Consider the following 23,524-nt stretch of genomic DNA (forward strand, 5'->3'; position numbering starts at 1 on the left):
GGGAATGGATTGTGTGTTTTCAATCCCCGCCCCCGCCCAACCCAGTTTGGTAAACATTTCATTTCTATAAATGTCATCAGGTGATGTTGGTTGGTAGTGCTTGTTTAGTCTTTTATACATTTTATAACTTGCTAGCTCTCTCATTTTAATGAATCACTTAGTTTGCTCTCTAACTCACTGTGAACTCCCCATCTTCCTGCCTCAGTCTTCTGAGTACTGGGACTCCTAATGCTCCCCCACATCTTAGGCCAGGTCCTTTACCATCGGATTTGTCTATTGCTCCTTTCATTTCTTTGTCTTCCTGACTGAAGGCTTGGCGGTCGTCAAGTAAATACAAATACAAACGACAGAACATTTGCTTGGGATCAAAAAAAAAGTTTTATCGCTTTAAATTTACTACAGAACGCAGAAACAAAGTAAGAATCACTGTAACTGGCAGGCCTGATGAAGCCTAGGACAAAAAGCAAAAAAAAAAAAAAAAAAAAAAAAAAAATTAGTAGTCTGGGCATTCGGCAACGCCCCTTGCCTGGGTTGGCAAGGCAACTGCTACCAGGCAGCCAATCGGTGAGATACTCACCTGCGGGGGCGGGGACTCTCCAGGAACCAATGGGAGGTCGGGCCGATGGTTCTGCAGGCCAATGGGTTGGGCAACGGGGCGGGCTTTTTGATGAAGGGCCGGCGGTGGGAAAGATGGCGGCGGCTGTGAGACCCTCCTGGTGGCAGCGGTGGCGGCTGCGCGCTTGGGCTCGGGACGGGGCCAGGCTATTGCTCCTGCTCCTTTTCTTGGGGTCTGTGCAGGGGCCGTGGCACGTCAGGGCGGGACAAGCGGTGGAGTACTTGAAACGGGAGCACTCGCTGTCGAAGCCCTACCAGGGTGAGGCGCCCGGGGCGAGGTGGTCGCGCAAGGGAGGGCATGGGCACTAAGTTCGGCGACGCAGGTCAGGGTAGACCCGGAGACGCTGCCACCAGCGGGAGGGGACGCCCCCGAGGATCCCCGCTCCTTTGATGAGCCACAGGTCCTAAGGACAGGGTCCGCCCCCACCCCCGTCCCTTTCCGAGCACTGGAAGTTTCTAGTAGGTCTAGGCAGGGCTCTCAGGTGTCACCAGTGTCAGGCTCAGAGGAAGGAGCTTGGAGTTGGACAGAAGTATAAGAGGCAGAGAGAACTGAGAACAATAATGAGGGTTGATCGAGGACCGTTAGCGATGAGCCCATATCGGGATGGAGCGGTGGCTGCTCTAGAAATAAAGCAGGAGAAAGAACCCGGGTAGAACTTGTGAGAACGCAGGAAACAAAGTCTGTTTGCTGTTTAGAACACCTGCTCCTTCCCAGGCCGCGAGCTCTGATGATGAAAGAGGCTGGTTAGCTTTGCTCTCTTTAGGGATTTCTAGGTCTCTAAGCACAGCTCAGTGCCAGAAAAATTGACACAGGTGTCTACCAAGAAGAGAAATTAGTGCAGATAGCTTTAGCTGCGGATGGGGGTGCAGAAAACAAGATTCAAACCGGAGAAAGCTATATGCTGTTTCTAAAATGTCATTCGTTTAGCAGGTGTATCCAGTACCTCCTTAGCGTTGATCCCTGCTGATACTTTGGGTTTTACTGGTTTTCAACCTGGAGATGATTAGTCCGAGAGACTTGGGGGAGAATCGGCTTGACATTTGAGAGACTGATTTTAAAAGAAGACTACGTTTAAGCCCACAGGATTTTGATGGTCAATCCCTTGGTATAGTGAAAAAATTCTTGACCTGTCACGGTGCTGGAGTTCACCCACACATAAAATGGGAAGAATAGATCTGAACTGTGGTTACTGTGCCGTGTTTAAATGACAGCTGAGGTGTGTTGGGCTCACCCAAAGGACTTGGCTAAAGGAGGCTTGGTGTGAAGACAAGTACCTGTGGTCTTAGTAATTCAGGCAGCTGAGGCAGAAGGATTGCTTGAACCTAGGGATTTGAGATCAGCCTGGGCTGATTTATTTATTAATACTAAAGGAAAAGATAATGGCTGAAACTTTTGTAGGATCTGTGGTGGCTTTGTGAACGATTTGATGAAGATAACTGATGTATTCCATCCCCTAGGTGTGGGAACGAGCAGTTCTTCGCTGTGGAACCTGATGGGCAACGCCATGGTGATGACCCAATATATCCGCCTCACTCCAGATATGCAAAGTAAACAGGGTGCCTTGTGGAATCGGGTGGTAAGAGGCTTCCTGTGTTAGAACCCTGAATGTCCTAAGAAAGCTCAGAAGTGACTTTGAGTTTACTTCATTTACAGGCTTTCCCAGCATTCTGTCTTCTAAGGATAATAAAAGTCTTTAGAGGGCTGGAGAGATGGCTCAGCGGTTAAGAGCACTGGCTGCTCTTCCAGAGGACCCGGGTTCAGTTCCCAGCACCCACAGCTTACAAGTGTCTGTAACTCCAGTTCCAGGGCATCCAATACCCTCACAGAAACATACATGCAGGCAAAAAACCAATGCACATAAGTAAAAATAAATGAATCATTAGAAAAAGTGAAAGTCGGGCTGGAGAGATGGCTCAGAGGTTAAGAGCACCGGCTACTCTTCCAAAGGTCCTGAGTTCAATTCCCAGCAACCACATGGTGGCTCACAACCATCCATTATGAGATATGGTGCCCTCTTCTGGTGTGCAGATATACATGGAAGCAGAATGTTGTATACATATATAAAAAAAAGTAAAAGTCTTTAGTTCAGAGATAATAGTAAACTTCATAATAAATCAGATATTTCTCTGTTGCCCTCTTGTTAGAGCAAGTAATTCATTTTCTCATTAGCCTGACATACCAGGTCTTGGGGTTTAACAGCTTAAATCTTATTTCATTACTTTGTAAAACAGAAAACTATTGTTTTATTTTGTTGCTGTTACTGTTTTTGTTGTTGTTTGTTTCTTACCTTGTAACCCAGGCTGTCCTTGAACTTGCTAATAGCGCAGGCTGGCTTCAGACCTATGATTTAATCTCTCTACTCTGGATATTGTGTTGTGCACCTGTTTTCTAGTTACTTGAGGGGGCACAGAAATTCAGTCTCAGCCTGGGCAACATAGTGGGACACTACCACTAAATAAATGGTAAATAAATAAATAAATAAATGTTAATAAGCATTAAGAAATACATATATCCCAAACTTGATCCTAGCAGCCTTCCCTTGTTTCAGTCAAGAGCTTAAGTTTCTGTTTCAGAGTGAAAATCACTTTGAGCCACTCTAGTCATTTTGTTTGTCCTCTGGACCTTTTCTAGCTACCTTGTCTTCCTTGAGCTATGATGGCAAGAAAGTGAGCACCTGGCATGGATGCACTATGATTTTGTGCAAGTGTAAGATGATCCTTTTTGTTTTCCAGGTCCTTCCTAAACCATGTTACTTTTGGGACAACTTTGACATCCATTGATGTTTTCTCCTTGACTCCTATAAATGGAGGGGGAGGGATCTTACATTCCTATGGCTTCTCTCATTAGCTATAGATGCTGTGAGTGGGTCCCCTAAAAGAGGATTTTCCTTTCCCTGTTCATTTTCTCTAACCAAGAGTTCTAAAGGAGCAGAGGGTAAGAGCACTTTTTCTGTGAGCCATCTTCACAGACTGGACCATAACCTAGATTGTAGGGCTGAGTTCAATATGGGGCATGGCAGAACATGAAAGAATGAATTGATTGACTTGGATTCTAAATCCAGTTTGGCTACCCAGCCACCATGAGCCCTGGGCAGGTTGCTTAGCCTCTCGGTTTTCTATGTCTTCACCTGTTAAACTGACTTCATAATACTGTTGTACGAGCCCATCTGAGTTTTCAGACAGTGGGCATGAAAAGACTTTGTGCAAAGTTTGCTACAAGAATAACAGAAATACATGCTGTTGTTAGACCTACTCTTAGTTGCATTGATGGGCTCTCGTGAGTTACTAAATTATCGTGTACAAGGATTAATACTTTAATCTATAAGATTCTCTGATGCCTGTATTCGCAACAGAATGAACCAAGGAATTATTTTTGAGCTATCTGAGTAGGATATATAGTTTGTGCAAGTGGTTCTCAAATTTGGCTGGATTCCACTCCAGAGTTAATTGGAATAGGGTGCAATTTGGTTATTGAGTTTTCTTTCTTTCTTCTCTCCGTGACAAGGTCTCTCTGTATAACCCTGGCTACCCTGGGATTTGCTCTGTAGATTAGGCTGGCCTCAAATGCAGAGATCCACCTGCCTCGGGCTCACTAGTGCTAGAATTAAAGGCATGAGCCACTACCTCTGCCCAGGTCATTGGGGTCTTCAAACATGCAGCAAAACTTCAGAACCACTGTTAAACATCACCCTGAGCAAAACTATATAGCATTGCGATACCCAAGGCCAAGAATTAGCATCAAATACCTCCTGACTCACTTCTCTGGCCTTGCCTTCTTCCAGGGCTGGCTGCAGGGTCAGCTTTCTGCCACTGAATGTTTCTTGTCCTGAAAACTAAATGAAATAGCAGAGATAACCCAAATGAAAAGACAGAATAGGGCAGACTATTGGAAATATCAGGGCTCCCTGCTGTGAAATTGTCCAACTTCTTTTCATTTTGACTCTACTCCTAATGCTAATTATTTTGGATGATGCCCCAGAAATTAAAAAACCAACAAAAAACTGAAAGTGATCAAACAATGTGTTGCTCAAGGTCAAGAACAGACTTTTGGAAACGCTTTGGCTGAACCAGGCCAAACCCAGCTGAACCCTTCCCTTCTTTCTTCCCAGCAGATTTTAACTAGCTGCCTCTCCCAGCCAAATACTGTACTCACCCTGGTTTCTCCTGAAAACACTGTAACTGTGTTGAACACTTAGCCAGCCACTCACTACTTTCTCTGTTTTTATAAGGTTTTGGTACACAATTCCAAAACTGGACAGAAGTCTGAGTGATACCAATCTCCTTAATGTTCCTCCCACCTGCAAGAGGCTGTCCCAGTGGAAGGGGATAGCATTTGCCTCTGGCACATTTATGTTTCCTGGCCATTGGCACAAAGGTTTGGGGGACTGTAACTTAGGCTTGCCCCTCAGGTTGGCCAAATGCCAGCTTTAGCTAATTAGAGTTCTTCATAGCATCCGCTAATTACCCCTGGAAACCTCTGTGTAGACTTAGCTTTTCTTCCTTTTTTTTTTTTCCTTTAATGAATGAGGCTTTGACCTTTCTTTGAAGCCCAGCTTTTTAGAGTCTTTCTTTCAGAGGAATAATCTTCAGTTGCAAACAAGTATTGAGTCAACCCTCTTTACCCAGTTGGCTGAGGTGCCCTTCTGGGTAGATGTAGGATCATGGCAGACTAACATGCCTTTCCAGCTTGTGTGTACTATCCTGTTTCTGCTGGAAGATGTGAGAACAATCAGGTGGTTCATTTACCTTTTATACACAGTACCTTAAATGGTTGAGTGGCTTAGTCTGTTTAGTTTTATGACAGGAGTACTTCCAAAGTCTTAGATTTCATTTTAACTTTAGCCTCCTTACCAAAGCTGCTTTCCAAGTCTGTAGATTGCTACTGAGGGCTTTATGAGTCTCAGATTTCATGCTCCTCCCTTATGCCTGCCTCTGTCTTCCTCATGTTAGCCATGTTTCCTGAAAGACTGGGAACTACAGGTGCACTTCAAGATCCATGGACAAGGGAAGAAGAATCTGCATGGAGATGGCTTGGCAATCTGGTACACAAAGGATCGAATGCAGCCAGGTATTAGGGACCCTGGGTTGCTCCCGAATGGGTGTAGCAGGGCTGTTGATTTCTGTGCCCTCTTTTTTGAGAAGGCCCTTTTAGTTTTCTTGCTCCCTTGATGTCTGTAAATGAACATTAACTTATTGAGTCTCTAAAATGGGGTTTTGAGTCCTAAGCAGTCTGAACTTGGCTCATCCTGTGATGTTTTCTTGCTTGTTGGTTTCTTCTGTGTTTCCCTGTGAAGCCTAGCCATTGGCTGGCTGAATGCACTGGCTCTCGTGAACACTGGAGACCAGTGAGCTAGTTTCTTCTGGACACATGCACTCAACAATATCAGCCCTTGAGTTAAGAGAATTCTGTTTTCCTTGCTGTTGTTGGAGTCAGTGCTCCAAGTGGATGGCAGGCTGAACCTGATTTGACCTGATCTCTTGCAACAAGTACTAGAACTTGGGAATTCAGTTCTCTCTTTGGGACAAAATCTTTATCAACTGTTTGTGAAGCAGAATTCTGTAGGTAGGGGTGTCTTAACAACCAGTTTGGATCAGGGAACTACTATAGTACCAAACAAGGTTACAGTGGCCTTCCCTCTTTTCCTGCCTTCAGCAACAAACAACTATAGCTGCTTAGTGGGCTCAGTTGTAGGTCATGCACTTTGCTGGGTGCTTTTATGTGTTGTGTGTGCTCATCTTAGGAAATGCCTGAGAGTCATTTGAATACCACTTTTTCCTCTGTCATATAAGATATTATCCTTTGTCAACTCTTGGCTTTATGTCATTGTTCATCATCTGTTCTCTCTCTCTAGGGCCTGTGTTTGGAAACATGGACAAATTTGTGGGGCTGGGAGTGTTTGTAGACACCTATCCCAATGAGGAGAAGCAGCAAGAGGTAATGGCGAGTGTCGAGCTTAGGGCAGCTACACTGATCTCACAGTTCTTTCCCTCAGGAGCAGTGTATAGGAGGGCATGGGAGAGACAGTGAGGCCCCATCTGTTGACCTTCCAAAGTTAATGTCCTTGGCAGTATTTTTTTTTTTTTTCTTGAGAGAACTGTTTATGATCCCAGCAGTCCTTCAGGAATAACATCTCACTGGGTGCTGTTTCTGTAGTGCCAGCAGTGTTCTCACTAGTTTCCATAAGGTAGCTTCTGAAATTGAGCACACACGCGGCTAGTGGTGTCTTGACTCCTAGAATAGGGCCAGAGCAAGGGGAAAGATGAGGGCCCAGGACTTTTAATCATTACTGTGTACTCTCTTCAGCAACTTGCTCACCCTTTCTAGCATCTTTAGCTTCTTGGCAGCAGTTCCTGTCACTTACAAGGAAGCATGTAAGTAAAAAGAAGTTGGTGAAACCATGACATTTATTTATGATAAGGTCTCACTGTGTAGCCCAGGCTGGCCTTGAGCTAATCACAATCTTCATCCTCAGCCTTCTTAGTCCTGGGATTAAAAATGGGGCCACTACGCCTGCCTCAAATCTAATATCTTGATGGAACCCAATGTCTAGACATCATCCAGCTTATTAACTGTCTCTGAGGGTCCCCTAGTACTTTCTTATAGTGGCACAGGACTGTATCCTCTCTCCTGTGGCATTGCTGTCAGATGGTAGAAAAATGATGTTATTACTGGGCGCCCTACAAGGAGCAGGGTTTGGAATGGAGATGGAGATCACTTATTTTCCCCCAAAGGTTTATCAGGAAAAGTTTAAAATGTGTACAGTGACCACTATATATTCCACACTCAGATGTAAGGGTCAGAATTTCCCACTGTTCACTTTAGAGGAGCTGGAACATGAGACCTGTATTAGGTGAGTAGTCTTTATTGTGGGTCAGTTAGAGTTGTGTTTCCTTGTTTCCTCCGGACTCTTCTTTGTTCCAGGCCCAACACACTTGCTAGATGCCAGGGCCTGGGAATTAGCAAGACCAGAGTAGTCTCTGTGCTCTGCAGTGTGGAGATTGGTGGAGACTCTGGGGCACTCTGAGAGGACACAGCAGACTCACCTAACCATGATGGGGCGATAGTGATGGCTACCAAGCCTTCCTCTAGGAAATAACATTCATTTACACTGAGGTCTGCAGGCTAATTACGTGACGAGGGAAAGCATACATTAAGGCACTCTGAGAGAGGACAGGGAGTACAAGGAAATGCAGAGCATCAAGTAGAGGCTAGAAAGAAAAGCAACCAGCAGCCTTGTTATTCTGCAAGTTTGGGAGCTGCATTCTTGACTGTTCATTCTCTTCCCTCCTAGTCACATTAGCCACACTGACAGTGTGTGCCTGAGTGGTTGAGTTATAGATCAGCACCAAAACAATCACAGTGTGACTCCTCTTTACCAGTGAATAAACAGGCTTAGAGAAGTTGTCTTGTTCAAGGCAACAGCCATTGTAGGGACTACCCATTCTGAGGCTTTCTTTCAGTTCTGGTGCTTTCCCTCCACCCATCCATTGTCTTCCTGTCCGTTGATTTTTTTCTTGAGAGAAGAGACATTAAGTTATTTCATGTATGTGATTTCAGTTCTCTGAGCTTCTCTTCAGTCCAGAGAATGTAGAAAATTGTCATCTTTTCCATGTCTCAGAGGATAAAACTAATGGTGTGGTTTACTCTTATGCACAAGGGTGCCAGGTATAGGCTTCTTAGATATTGTAACAAAAGCAAATATGGCAAAAGGAAGCACAGGCAAACTGGGCTTCATCAAAAGTAGTAACTTGGGACTGAAGAGCTGGCTCAGCAGTTAAGAGCACCAGGTTCAATTCCCAGTACCCACATGGTGACTCACAATCATCCATAACTTTCGTTATACAGATCCCATGCCCTCTTCTGACCTCTGTTGACATGCATATGGTCCACAGACATACATGTAGGGAAGACACTCAGACACATAAAATAAATCTAAAATTAATTTTTTAAAGTAATAGCTCATGTACTTCAATCCACACTTTCGGGTGGGGGGGCAGTGTTGGAGCTCAGTAGAATATTTGCCTCATGTGTGCAAGGCCCTGGATTCAGGCCCCAGCACTGAATGCGCACCAAGAAAGTGAAATCACCTGTAGGATGGGAGAAGATATGTGCAAATCTTACTAAAGACCCATTTCTAGAATATATAGAGAATTATTATATAAATAACTATTGTAACTGAAAGATAAGCCAGTAAAATAATAGGCAAAGAATCTGAATAGATGTTTTTCTGAAGATAAATGGCCAATGAGCATGAAAAGATGTTCTACGTCATAAACTTTCAGAGAAACGCAGATGAAAATCTCACAGCCACTAGAATGCAAGTGAATTGCAAGTACATGTTGAAAGGTTGTGATGTCATTTGGAACCCACATATACTGCTTGTGACATGTAAAATGATACAGTTGGAAAACGGGCATTTCTTCAGATGGCTGAAGGTAGAGATGCTCTTATCCTGTGAATCCACTTGTGTATGTATAGCCAACAGAAATAAAATCATCTATGAAAAGGGTTATACAACATGTTCACAGCAGACAAAACAGATACACCCCAGATGTTCATCAGCTGAAATACTCAGTGATAAAATAAGTATTGCTATGGGTTCCAATATGGATGACTTGGTTCCAAGAAAGGAGCCAGTCACAAGTATCCTACCTATTGTGTGAGCCCATCCCTATGAAATGTTGTCAGATCCACAGAGACAAGATGAGTGGTTGTCTAGGGCTGGGGCTCTCCGGTTGGGACGGGGAGAGTGACTACCAGTGGGCACAGAGTTATGGAGTGATAAAAATGTTCAGAAGTTACGATAATCATCACCTTAACCCACACTGGGTGGATGAGTGGTACATGGATTATGTCTCACTATTGCTGTTGATTTGGAAATGGTTGAAAGATGAGTCCATAGCCTTTTGGCACCTTTTGGTCTTCGGCCTGCCCACTGATGAACACGTTTGCATGTGAACCCAGATGTTGGTGAGCACTGTGGGGAACTTGGTGGCACCCTTGGAGCACAGATGTCCTCATTCATTTGAAATCAGAGTCTAGTGACAGGAGACTTCCAGCAAGAAGAGAGCTGTTGGCAGGCTTGGCCCTCATTCTTGTCTGGGACATGTTTGAGCCTCACCCACAGGAGATACAAGCAGCTGGCTGGGGAGTGAAATGAGCAGCTCTCCAGGCTGCCCTGACTAAGCTAGCTTGGAAATAGTTTGTGAGGCACTCCCCATGAACTATGTAACTATAAACATGTATATATTTAGTTATTTTCCTCATTTTAACTGGAAGAAAATTAACACCCATGTCTTAAAGACCCATTCTAAGCCGAGGAAATAGTCAATGATAGAACTCATGCCCAGAATGTGGAGGGCCCTGGGCTCAGTCCCTAACTCCCCTGCGCCACCCCCACACATACTAGTACCACAGACATACAAGCACACATGTATGTACCCATATGTTCCCTTAGTCCTTAGCTTGATAAAGAAACTAATCCCACTGCTCTTTTTACTTTTGGCTCAGGGAATCATTTCCTTCCTTTCTTCCTTTCTTCCTTTCTTCCTTTCTTCCTTCCTTCCTTCCTTCCTTCCTTCCTTCTTTCTTTCTTTTTAGACAGGGTTTCCCCTGTGTAGCCCTGGTTGTCCTAGAACTTCCTCTGTAGACCAGGCTGGGCCAAAATCAGAGGCCCACCTGCTTCTGCCTCCTTAGTGCTGTGATCAAAGGCGTGTGCCAGCAACATCGAGAGGGAATCTTTTCCAAAGGAACTATGACTTCTTAAGTTTTCTTGTTATAAAACTTAGATGTGACTCCATTTTTTCCCCAGTTTCTTAGCCATAATGATGTTCAAGTATATAAGTGTCATTTAGGAGACCTGGAAGTACCACTATTTCCATATTCTTTATTTGAGGAGCTGAGAGAGGTCAGAGCCACTGAGTGGGAGGCTAATGGGGGTTTGGAGCTGATGGAGTCATGTGGTGAGACGTTGCCTGATTGTCACCTGCTCTGAGAGGTGTGGGCACTGCTCAGTTACTCCGAGTCCCTCTGGGTGGGCTCCTGCACAAAGGGTCGCTAAGGAGTGTCATAGTGCTCAGTTTGGAAAGGAAGTGCATGGCGTGCTGCATTCCCTATCTGAGGGGTTATGTGTATGCCTTGGGAGGAGCTTGGCTCCTAGCAGCATTTAGTAAAGAGCCATTTGTTCTGTTACTACAGAAAATCTAGAACAGGAAAAGAAGACAAATCTGTACAGACATCTTTTTATAAATGAAAATGTCAAATCGTGTAGCCACTGCCTAAAAACATCATTGTGAAAATCTGGGAGCCTGAGAGTATGAATACTAGATTCAAGTTAATCTTTATTTTGAGAACAGTTTTAGGCTTATAGATTGTTAACCCATTAGAGAGTCCTAGAATATACTCCTCTGATACTACCCAGGCTTGTATCAAACTTCTGGACTCAGGTACTTTTCTTGCCTCAGCAGCCCCCGCTCCGGTAGTCATGTACCTCTTTGCCCCCAGCCTGTGTGTGACATTTTGTGTGCCTCTGCATGTCCACGCGTGCTCACACTTGTGCATTTTATTTCCTTCAACTAGCTAAGAGTAATTGTTGCATATTGCATCCTTAGTCCTAAACACTTGTGTGTTTTCCTAAAAAACAAAACCAAAAATAAAACAAAAAATAAAAAATAAGCTCATTGTTACAAATCTTCAGGCCCAACTCAGATTTGCTAAATGCCCCTTTATGTCTTTCTAGTAAAAGAAAACCCAGGTCCTATTTTAAGTTTTTGAGTTGTTAGATTTCTCCTTACAAAAACCAAAAACCAAAAAACACATTTATTTGTGTGTGTGGTGGAGTGCATACATGTGAAAGGTCAGAGGTCAGTTTGCTAGAGTTAGCGTTCTCCTTCTATCCCGTGGGTTCCAAGGATCAAACTCTGGTTGTCAGGTATGGCAGCAAGTGCCTTTCCCCACTGAGCGGACCCACTGCCTCTCTGTTAATCTTTAATCTGGGACCACTCTGTAGTATGTCTTTATGTTTTAGGGTACATAAGTATACTGTTTACATACCTGACTTTTCTTTAAAAATTGGACATTTGAAACTTTTTTTTTTTTTTTTTTTTTATTATACAGGGTCTTACTTTGTATCTCCCCCTGGCCTTGAATTGCAACAATCTTCTTGTCTCTCCCTTCTGAATATTGGGATTTCTAGGTATCTACCATACTTGACTAAAACTTCTTTTAAAAATATCGATGGATAGACTAGTATTGCACTGGGATTCAGTTGGTATTCTGGAGCGGAATTACTTGGTTTCAGACCTTAAGGGCATCACTGAATTCCAGTGTTGTCTTGGATGAGAATTCTCACCTGTGAAATGAGGACACTGTGGATTACAGAGATGGTTCAACTGTCAAGGTGCTTGTTGCCATGTGAGTTTGACCTCCAGGACCCACACTGTTGAAAGGAGAGAACTAGTTCCTTCAAGTTGTCCTCTGACCTCAAAGTGCACACCATGGCACACAGTTATTCCCTTGCCTTGCAAGATAAATACATGTAATATTAAAGATGAGGATACTAGTACTGGCCCATGGAATTGGGAACTAAGTAGAATCATGTAAACCATCACTGAGCACAGTGCCCTGAAGACTTAGTCCTCAGTAAATGCTGTTGTTACTTATTCCACTAAATGGATTCATCAGGAACATTTGGCAGTAGCTGCTGTGGCCACCTTCTCTTGTCTTTCCTTTCCCCACCCTTGTCTTCACATCTTAGCAGTAGAGTGTCAGGAACATATGAACAGTTTGTGGCAGGCTTAGGTTGGTAAGTAGTGCCCTCAAAGTGCCCCCTTGTGCTAGTTAGTAAGCTTACGTGCTGTTATCAGAAGTTTCCCTGTCCAAAATTCTGAACAGAGAAGTGAATTCCTGCGTGCTAACTATATTTGAGTGTGTTTTTAGGAAGTTACATAGTTCTTCAGTTTTTTGGTGTTAAAATGTGCTTTTGAAAATGGTATTATAAATGTCTTTTAATTTAAGAAAAAAAAGGAAAAGAAATTGAGCCTATCAACATCCAAATGTTTCTAGACATTTTGGTGGTCTGTGTCAGCCAAGGAAATTACTCCCCTCAATCATGAATGTTTGGCTTTGAACAATATCCAATGTAAAATTTCATTAATTTAACTGTTAAGTGGCTGAACGTCAGGCATTATGCCAAGTGGTCCACCCATCTCATCTTCTTTCCATAGTTCATCCTGTGAGCTGTACACATCATTCTACTTGGTTGCAATACGAATAGTGATGTGGAGGTCACATAGCTCACCCAAAGGTGTGTAGTTGTAAGCAGTGTGAGATGGTTAGGACCCAGATCTCTGCTTCCAGAGACCCAGTGTGCTCTTTTCTGTTAGGTGATCAACTTATGTGCTTTGGACCTGTAGATTTTAGCATAAAATCCATAAATCCAATCCAAAAGTTCTTGAATATCCTTTTGGGGAGATGGTAGGGAGAAATAGGGTCTCGTGTTTGATGCTGGCCTGGAGTTTGCCATGTAACCAAGGAGGACTGTGGACTTATAGGCATGTGTCAGCCACCATACCCGGTTTTATGTGGCATTGGGTATCCAACCCAAGGTCTTGTGCACTCTCCCATCTAAACTACACCCCAGCTCATTCACAAACATCTTTTTTTTTTTTTTCCCCTTAAGCAAAGTAAAAGTTGATTTATTAAGAAAAGTGAGGGACCAGGCGGTAGAGGCTCACACCTTCAATCCCAGTACTCGGCAGTCAGAGGCAGGTGGATCTCTGTGAGTTCAAGGCCAGCCTTGGTCTACAAAGCAAGTTCCAGGACGGGCTCCAATGCTACAGAGAAACCCTGTCTCGAAAACCAAAACAACAACAAAAAACCTAAATAAGAGCAGAAAAACGAACTGGCATTCAGTGACTTACTGCTATGTGAGGTAAGAACTGAAGGCATAGTGTGAGTGGCTAAAGCAGACAGATTGTAGTTTTGGGGCTATGGGGCTCAGTATCATCTAGTGTAGTATTTAATTTTTGACTGTATATCATGGTCTTCCTGAAGCTGAGGGTGTAGCTCAATTAGACTACTTCCATAGCATTCAGGAAGCACTAGATTTGATCTCCCTGAAACTGGGTGTGGTGGCACATTCTTTATTCCTAGCATTTCTTTGGGAAGTATAGATAAATGAGAAATGAGAAACTCAGAGTCATCCTTGGCTACACAGAGTTTTATGCCAGCCAGAGCTATGTGAAACTCTGCCTCAAAAAAAACAAAAACAAGAATGAATCCTACTAGCCTACTGTGGAATTTTTTAACTGGAGTACCCTTGAATGTATAAAGATGAAAAGTTCCTCTGGTTGACTTGGGGACAGCTTACCATCTGGCTATTGCTAGATGATCAGATGTCACACCAGCCTTGGCAAGAGTTGGGCAGCCTTCTAAGGAGTGCCATCCTAGGCATTCTAAAATTCTAAATTAAACTTGTGATTAGAGGTGATAAAAGAAGCAAATCTTGGGGTCATCAGAGTACCCCAGGGCATTTTTTTAATCTCTTCCTTTCCTTAATTGTTCACTGAAGTTACAAGCTTTCTCAGAATCCCATTTCTGTTAATTACCTTAATAACATGCTGGCAATTACCTCCATCTAAATGACAGTTGCACAAGAGTAGCTTTATGGTGACTTATCCTCCATGGATGGACTACATGTCTCTCAAGGTCCTCTGTATGTTCTGCCAATGGTTTACAACATCCGGGAAGCTGCTCTGGGGCCACCCCTCTATACCCCCGATCCATGAGGCTGATATGCTGTCGCCTGTGCCTTGTCTTACAGCAGCCTCTTCCTCAGTAGCCGAGTTTCTGATACACCTGTCTTCTGTGAGTTCTCAGTATGCCGACCTCTTGTTCTTTCCCATCAGATCACATGTTGGAACCCTCTAACCACCTGGGTCCCATCAGAGCAGAGTTCCCTTAGCCATCATATTGCCTGTTTTGTTTTCATCATAATGGCTATCATTGTCTGAAATAATTTATTTATCTGCTTGCTCTCTGTCCTTCTGACTCTGGGTTAGCTCTATGAGAGCAGAAATGAGTCCTGCTTGTTTCCCACTGGACCCCAGTATTTTGAACAGTACTGGCTCTTATCATATGTGCTTTCTAAGGATGAGAAGAATGAATGCTTTGGGATCTCCTTCCCCCACCCTCTATGAACCAGGCTGAGCTGAGCCTGTGCCGGTTTCTCTCAATGCTGGTAGTTTAGAGCTGTGGAAATTTGCTGAGGCAAAGCTAAAGTGCCCTCAAGCCCAATAATTTTCTAAATCTTACGCTGCTGTGCTCCCATGGAGCTTCACCCTGCCCCCATGTTGTAGGTCAGAGTGACAACAGTTAATTTGGAAATGTATGTCCACGAGGCTCAGTTAGAGGGTAAATGATCCCTTTGGATGAGAGTTAATTTCATGGTCTCATACAGTGGAATTTTGTCTTTTGGGCAAGAGCTGTATCCTGAGACCCTGAGCAGTACAAGATATCTCAAATTTCGAAGAGTTCAGTCTCCCCCTCCCCCACTGTTATAGAAATACAGTGGTCTGGGAGTCATAACCCAGTTGTGTTTGGGCAGTGCAAGATGTTGTGTTTTATAAACTGCTAAAAGCCCCAGGCCCTTCCCTGGGGTAGAGAGGCCTTTGTTGTAGTAGGCTCTTTGAGATTCTGATGATAGTACCAGACAGCCTCACATAGGTGCCAGCACCCGTGTATGTGTTCTGTGAGAGCTTCAAGAACTTGCTGAGTGCCCTTCGTGGACCCTAAAATCCTGTTTAGGGATTTAGGTTGGCAATTAATCCACTACAGCAGGGTCACAGCTCTTCCAAGGCTGTCTCATTCTGACTTGGTCTCCTGTGTTCTGTGTCCTATCTTGTTTCTGTAATAACCTGTTGGACCCTCTCAGGCCCAGAAGAGGCGCTATTCTCCAGGAGTCCAGGTACCTGGTCATCCCGCATTCCCACATGTCATCCAACATTTCTTGCTGCTTAGGGTCCATGTGGCTGTTGTCTCAGGAGTTCCAAGTCTCTGGTCTTGACTGCATTTCTCCCTTGCATGTTGACCGGGACAGTGTGGAGCTTGTCCCAGGAGTAGCATGCCTTGTGTTCTCCTCTCCTTCCATCACCCCACCCCTCTGCATTGACTTGCACTGGGATTATTCTGGAATGGTTAGCTCATCAGTTGTGAGGAAGAGTTTACTTTTACAGCTCTGTTGGTGAGAAGGCACCTCTTAAGTAGTGGGAACCCAAGTAGGTAACATAGAAACCTTTTTTAAATTTTCCTATATGTGGGATGTTGCCCTCTTACTATCGGCATTCTTGGAAGTTATGTGTGCATGGGCTGAAAGTCTCGACTGAGAAAAGTGATTATGGCTAGATAAGCCCACCCAGAGCCTGTTCCAGCAGTGTTTTCTGGGTCCTACTTCATTTAGCATCATATGCTGGTAGGATTTTAGAGTCTGAAAGGAGCTATCCAGACTGGAAAGGTTTCCCTACCCACTCAAACAGGTATTTTCAGAATACCTGCTGTGTGCAAAACACTTTGCTTGGGCAGAGGGATAGGGCTGAAGTGGAGACCTGGAAGATGATTTTCCTTTTCTTCAAGCACAGCTGGGAGAAAGGTTAAAAGGACATTCCTAGTATGTAAGTATCAAATGGTGATTGTTGGGAGGAATAGTCAAACTCCAGAGGCTTGCAGGGCCACTTCAGGTCTACCCTAGGTCTAGAGCAAGGAGAACTACTAACATCATGTGGAGTTCAGTGCTTCCCGGGTCTGTGTCGCCTGCGTGATCATCTGTGTGTGGGTTCTGGGGGTGGTGCTTCAGATGAGGCAGGGTGGTGTGCTCTGCATTTCCTCTCACTGCTGTACAGGCATCGCTAAGAGCTCTTCCTCACTGTCTGCTTTTCCCTCCCTGTGTCCCAGCGGGTATTCCCCTACATCTCAGCCATGGTGAACAATGGCTCTCTCAGCTATGATCATGAGCGGGATGGACGGCCCACAGAGCTGGGGGGCTGCACAGCCATTGTCCGAAATCTCCGTTATGACACCTTCCTCGTGATTCGCTATGTCAAGAGGCATCTGACGGTGAGTTCTGTCTTGAAGCAGTTGGTGATATGTACTACCTTTGCTCCTGTGGCCTGTCCCTGATACATCTTTCCTTTATTCTAGATAATGATGGATATTGATGGCAAACATGAGTGGAGGGACTGCATTGAGATGCCTGGGGTCCGTCTCCCCCGGGGCTATTACTTCGGCACTTCCTCCATCACTGGGGATCTCTCTGGTATTGCACTGTGCTTTATCTGTTTGCCTCAGTTGATCCCTTTGGTCGGTACCCAAGGCTTGGTGAGGCCTTCTCCAAGGAGAGCCAGATGAAAGAGCTATGGGAAGCCATGCATATGGCATAAGAATGCTGTATGTTTTTGTCTAGATCCTGTAAAAGCTCCCATCCAGGCTCTCTTGGATCAGTTGTATCAGGAACTAATGCAAGCAGTGCATGTGCCTTTGTCTAGGCAGCTCTTCCAGCCTGTATGAATGCCTTGCTTCCCTACCTCTTCCGGCCTTTCCTACTGTCAGACTTCTCACCCTGCACTTACTACTGTGCGCAGTTCCCCTTCTCCTCACAGAGCTGCTCCTTTACTCCATCATCTCTCTCCTAACCAACCTCCGGTCCCTCTTTGTTCAGACTTTTGAATGGAGCCCGTGTCCAGTTTGCTAGCCATCTGCCTGTCGAACTGTGCTTGTTCCTGCATCTCTACCTTGCCATCTGTGCTGCTCTTGTAACAGCAGCATCTGCTTCCTTGCCATGCAGAGTGCTCTGGTCTACACCATTTTCTGACCACTTTTCAGCTCATTTCACAGCACTCTAAAACCCTTACCTTCCTTGATTGATATCCAACACTCTACCTAGTTTTAGCCCAGGCAGCCAATTTAAAAAATCTATAAACTTCTAACTTGTAGATGTATAGTTTTGTTGTTTTTGTTAGTTTATTTGGGTTTTAGTTATTTGTTTTAGTTTTAAGATAATCTTGTTTTGTACCCTGGCCCTGAGCTAGTGATACAACCTGCTTCCTCCTTCTTCATGCTGGAATTACAGGCATGCACCATCACACCTAGTGTAGTCTCATTTTTCTTATTCAAGGACTTGTTGAGAAAGTTCAGATATTTCTCAGATGTCCCAGGCTTTGATGTCCACACACTGTAGAGAGTATTGCCCTGGCTTTGTTTTGAAGGGAGGAAGGACAGAGAAGGGCAAGGGAAAGGAAAAAGGAGGAGGCCAAGGCAAGCTGTTCTCTGAGTTTAAGGCCAGCATGTTCTACATAGTGAGCTCCAGGGCAGCTAGGGCTACAAAGTGAGACCCTGTCTCAAAAAAAGGAAGAAAGAAAGAAAGGGCAGAAAGGAAGGAAGGAAGGAAGGAAGGAAGGAAGGAAGGAAGGAAGGAAGGAAGGATGGAAGGAAGGAAGGAAGGAAGGAAGGAAGGAAGAGCTGAGTTACTTAGCATTACCAGGCCAATCTGAGCTACAAAATGAAACCCTGCCACAAAAAAGAAAGGAAAAAAGGGAAGATCCATTTTCTGTGTGGCTTCTTTTGACATTTTGTTTCTTTGTTTTGTGATAGGGTCTATGTAGCCCAGGCTAGGCTAGAACTTGTTGTGTAGCCCAGGGTAGGCTTGAACTTAGGATCTTTCTGCCTCAGTCTCTCAAGTGCTGAGATTACATGAGTGCTGCCATACCTGGCCTGCCCTGGCTTCTTATGCTGTCCTGTAGTTTAAACTTGGTTTTGACAGCAAAAACATTTTCCAAATGAAGATGAAAGCAATTTCTTCTGCTCTGAATTTGTTGATGGCTGTGGATGTATCCCCAGAAATGATCAGAAATCCAGGCTAGGCTTGAAGGAAATAAGCATTGCTTATCGATCCCCACTGAAGGGAGCAGAGCTTCCTCAAGAATTAGTTAACACCAGATCTGACACAAGAAATGTTACAAGATGGGCTGGAGAGATGGCTCAGAGGTTAAGAGCACTGACTGCTCTTCCAGAGGTCCTGAATTCAATTCCCAGCAACCACATGATGGCTCACAACCATCCGTTATGAGATCTGGTGCCCTTTTCTGGTGTGCAGATAGACATGGAAGCAGAATGTTGTATACATAATAAATAAAATAAAATCTTAAAAAAAAAAAAAGAAATGTTACAAGCCTAGAACTTCTGAGAAAAGCCAGAAGGCCATATGTGATGACACACACCTTTAGTTCCAGTACTCAGGAGATAGGAGTAGTTGGGTCTCTGTGAGTTCCAGGACAGCCAGTGAACCAACCAAACAAATTTTTAAAAAGCCCAAAACCAAGTTAACAAACAAACAAACAAAAAGCTTAAAAAAGAGATCAAGTACAGGGGTTCACATCTATAATCCCAGCATTAAGAAGGCTAGAACGAGAAAGTTACAGGTTTGAAGCCAAGAGCCTGGGCTACATAGTAAGACCAAAACCAAGCAGAGAGCAAGCAAACAAATAAAGGAGAGAAGTAGGGCCTGGGTATCAGACACTTGTAATAATCTCAGTACCCAGGAGACTGAAGCAGGAGCCCATCAGTCAAGGCCAACCTGGACTGCACTGCAAAACTCTGCCTTACAGACTAGTATTTACGCACATAAAGAGAGAAATCTAGTCTCTAGTTTCTTGATCTCCTTTCTAGTAGCATTAGGGAGATCACAGTCCGAATTCCAGTCACAAAGAAACAGTGTCTGAAGGCAGCATCTTCCCTGCAAGTTATGATGCCCTGACCAAGGCCCATTAAACAGATGGGGGGAGACCATTTTGCCTGTCTGCATCTATGTGTATGTGTGTGCTTGTACTCCACCAAGAGGAAGCTGTAGTGCTACTATGTCTCCTCTTACTACTAAAAGGTCTTAGTATATGGTAGAGGATTTAATTATCTTTAATACTTTTGAAGGTTTTAAAATTTTATTTGTGTCTATGTGTATGCAGGTGCCTGTGGAAGCCAGAAGAGGGCATCAAATTCCCTGGAGCTTGAGCTGCATGCAGATGGTTCTGATCATTTGATGTGGGTGCTGGGAACTGAACTCTGGTCCTCAAGCAAGTGCTCCTAACCACTGAGACATCTCCCTAGCCCCAGTTATTTTCAACATCATTTTTAGTTTTTTACTATAAGTAGTATATATTTGCCAGTAAAAGACATAAAACATATCCAAAATTCCTCCTTCTTCTCCTCTTCCTCCTCCTCCTCTTTGGTTTTTCCAGACAGGGTTTCTCTGCATATTTCGGGCTGTCCTGGAATTAGTTCTGTAGACCAGGCTGGCCTCGAACTCGAAGAGATCCGCCTGCCTCTGCCTCCTTTGTGCTGGGATTAAAGGCGTGCGCCCCCACTGCTTCCCAGCATCCTTACTCTTTTAGATGTATTTGTTGGATTTGGCTGTTGTTGCTTTTGAGATTGTCTCACTGTGTAGCCCTCGCTGGCCTAAGTCTCACACATGTAGACCAAGTTAGCTTTGAGTTTGCACCAGTTCTCCTGCTTCTGCCTCTCAAGTGCTGCAATTACAGGCGTGTGCCACCACACTTGGCCTGTTTGCTTTTTTAATTAAGTGCTGGTATGACAGGCTTGCACCATCACAGGGGCTCATATGACCCTTTGATCCATGTGTGTCATTGTCCTTAGCTCAGATTCACTGCCCCAGCACCTGTCTTCTAGCCCCTCCTGCTAATTTTCCCTTCCCCAGATCATCCTCCTCTTGCATGGGTGTCCTGTATTTAAATGAAGATTGCCCGTAGGAGAGAAAACATGCAAATTTGCTCCCCCACACACCCCATGACCATGTCTCATTTCCACCTCCCATTAGTCTCCATGCTCTCCTGAAATAGTTCTCTTTCTCCTTTGATTTTAAGGTTGCTTCAGACCACTGCTGTCAGTGGATAGAGGAGCTTGGATCACAGGCTTGAGCCAAGGTGCCAACTCCAGAAGCCCCTTGTTGAGGCAGCTGGAGTAATCCTTTGTACTCTCTCCTCTAGATAATCATGATGTCATTTCCCTGAAGTTGTTTGAGCTGACTGGGGTGAGGACCCCAGAAGAAGAAAAGCTACATCGAGATGTATTCCTGCCCTCAGTGGACAATCTGAAGCTGCCTGAGAGTGAGTGTGGGATCCTGGGAAATGGCCCGTGGTCAGGGATGAGGTTGGTATCCATGCACTCTGGGGTGACTGGCACCCACAGCTGTCAGGTTGGTCTTCCTGTGCTCTGCTGGGCACACGGAATGCCTGCACTACCTTCCCACCTGTCCTGCTACAGCTGTTACAGCTGTCAGGTTGGTCTTTCTGTGTTCTGCTGGGCACAGGGAATGCCTGCACTGCCTTCCCACCTGTCCTGTTACAGCTGTTACAGCTGTCAGGTTGGTCTTCCTGTGCTCTGCTGGGCACACAGAATGCCTGCATTACCTTCCCACCTGTCCTGTTACAGGCAAGCAACAGCAGGTATGCTGCTTCATTTTTTAATTGAGCCTTCAGAAAAGGGGGAGTCGGGGATTTGGTTCCCCAGAAGTGGGTGTCAGAAACCAGGGATTGGACAGCATGTTGACCCAGTGTAGGATGGGCTCCGTATCTCTGATTGTTTGTCTTTTTTCTTTTGCTTCCTCAGTGACAGTACCACCAGCACCCTTGAGTGGCCTGGCCCTCTTTCTTATTGTCTTTTTCTCCCTGGTGTTTTCTGTGTTTGCCATTGTCATTGGTATCATACTCTATAACAAATGGCAAGACCAGAGCCGAAAACGCTTCTACTGAGCCTGCTGCCATCAGTCTCTCTATGATGTTTACCCATGAGGTGTGGGTCTGAGCATACAGCCTGGCAAGCCTGCTTGAGTTGCCAGTTGTTCAGGAACTGTTCTGTCACTGGGGCAGTGACCCTGCATTCTTACGGCCATCCACGGAAACATATCACTGGCCCAAGATGCCACACACAGGGCCAAGCAGCTGCGATGTGCCTTTCCTTGAGTCCTTCCACTTAGGAGTGAAGAGACATGGAAAAAATATATATTGTGAAGCCTAAATTACAGAATTGGATAGCTACCCCAAGCATGGACTGGATGCTGCAGACCTTCTACTTCATTTTTAAATTCCCAAATAGAAAACCAGAACTCATACAACCTGGAAAACCACTTACTAGCTTTTGCTTTTGCCCATGCCTCTTTCTACTTGAGGAGCTCCTTGGCAATCTGGATGGAGACTTCTGCCACACCTGCCTCTCTGTCTCCCTTTACTCATTGTCCTCTTCGTGTGCATTCTGAGCTAGGAAAGAAGTTTGCTGCTCCCATCAGGTGGCCCTAGGGGCTTTCTGTATTAGTTCATTGCTTCGGCCTCTGTTCTTTGCTGGGCAAACCTTGTTCCTGTCTGTCCCCGTGTCCTCAGCTTTCCTAATCAGAGCTTTTCAGATCCTTGGATCTTTTGGCTAAAAGTTGTTAAAGCTTGGACACCTCACAGAGGCCGTGAGATTAACTGTGACGTCATCCAGGTCCAGATGTGCCGCAGACGGCAACGTTCGTCACCTCCGCCCACGTGGGTGTGTTTCTGGACCCAGTGGAGCCTGCTTAGCTGCATGTTTTGTTTCTCATGGTTCTTGGGCTCCTGCTTTGAGTGCTGGAAGTGAAAAGCAGCTTTCTTATTCCCTGGACTTGGACATGATCCCCAGAGGAGATTTGGCTTCTTAATGAGAAGAAAAAAGTTGCTGATCTGTAACAAATCTCTGAGAGCAAAAGACCTTCGTCCTCTGTGTCTGGAAAAGTTCTGACCATTGAGCAGCATGGCTTGAGTGCCGTCCTATGTGTGTGTCACCCCATTACACTGCCTTATTCTACAAATGTCAAATGCTGCTCACCTGTCTGCCCTGTGATTAAATTGGTTACAGGCTAAGTCTCCCCTGGGGGCCTGAAACTGAGTGTTTTCTGGGTCTCTGAAGCCCAAGGAAATTTCTTAAAGTGACTGATGGAACAAATCATGAGTCCTGGCTCAGTGACCTCCTTCTAGGGTAGGCTTAGTGGGGAGGCTCTGTCTTTTTTTCTGAGCCTCAGGGTATGTCAGCTCTTACCCTGTCCCTTCTGGGTGCTGGGAAAGCCCTCATGTTCATCCCTCACCCCGTCCATCCTTAGACTAGGAGAGGTCACTCTGGCTGCAGATTGGTGTTCATCTTCTCAGGCCTCTGTCTTTCCCTTGTGCTTAATTAATTAAGCAGGATAGTATGTTGCTCTTCTGCAGGAGATATAAAGGTGGGGTGGAGAGAGCCTCCTCCTAACACCTTCCCACAGTAGCAGAATAGGAGAGCTAGGGGATGAACTGGGGTGTAGAAATTGGCCTTAGGACTAGGAGAACTGAAAAGAAATGGTAGTTTTGTCCATTTTGAGCTCAAAGTGAGGGTGGATGGGTACAGGTGGTAGAGGACTTAAGTGGGCCATTGAGATGACTGCCATAGCAGTGGGACTGAAGGATTTTACCATGGGAGGAGTGAGAGAGAGGGTGAGTCAGGTTTGTGTGATTCCTGCTCATGAGCACTTCAATGCTGTTAAAGGTCAGGAGATAAGATCTGTGGTCCCCACAAAGCCTGGGAACTAGTCTTTTTGAAATGTATAAGAAAACTACCCTGGCCTGGTGGTGGTGGTTGTACACCTTTAATCCCAGCACTCAGGAGGCAAAAGCAGGTTGATCTCTGAATTCAAGGCCAGCCTTTCCAGAAAATAAAAACAAACAAGAAAACCACCCATTCATCATCATATATCCTGCCCTAGCTCTTGCTTTTTGTTGCAGAAACAAATGTTTCCCATGGCTAGTAAGGCTATTTTTCTGGGCATTGTAACTGCAGAGTATGTACTGGATGAGGTAGTGCCTG

General features: G+C 44.9%; 1 protein-coding gene across 2 annotated transcripts; it reads left to right on the plus strand.

Annotated features, from left to right (window-relative positions):
• The first annotated feature begins 662 nt into the window (after nt 1-662).
• Lman2l (lectin, mannose binding 2 like) lies at nt 663-22,636 on the plus strand. Of its 2 annotated transcripts, XM_027386874.2 has the most exons (8): nt 663-874; nt 2,074-2,192; nt 5,566-5,683; nt 6,468-6,550; nt 16,565-16,726; nt 16,811-16,925; nt 20,665-20,784; nt 21,287-22,636. In XM_027386874.2, the coding sequence occupies exons 1-8, from the start codon at nt 691-693 to the stop codon at nt 21,427-21,429; spliced, it is 1,044 nt and encodes a 347-aa protein (XP_027242675.1). In that variant the 5' UTR covers nt 663-690; the 3' UTR covers nt 21,430-22,636. The 2 variants fall into 2 exon arrangements, with proteins under 2 accessions (XP_027242675.1, XP_035308778.1); XM_035452887.1 differs by lacking the exons at nt 663-874; nt 2,074-2,192; nt 6,468-6,550 and having other exon boundaries at nt 5,612-5,683.
• Nucleotides 22,637-23,524: the final 888 nt, after the last annotated feature.

Source organism: Cricetulus griseus (genome assembly GCF_003668045.3).
Source record: "Cricetulus griseus strain 17A/GY chromosome 1 unlocalized genomic scaffold, alternate assembly CriGri-PICRH-1.0 chr1_1, whole genome shotgun sequence".
Classification (NCBI taxonomy): domain Eukaryota; kingdom Metazoa; phylum Chordata; class Mammalia; order Rodentia; family Cricetidae; genus Cricetulus; species Cricetulus griseus.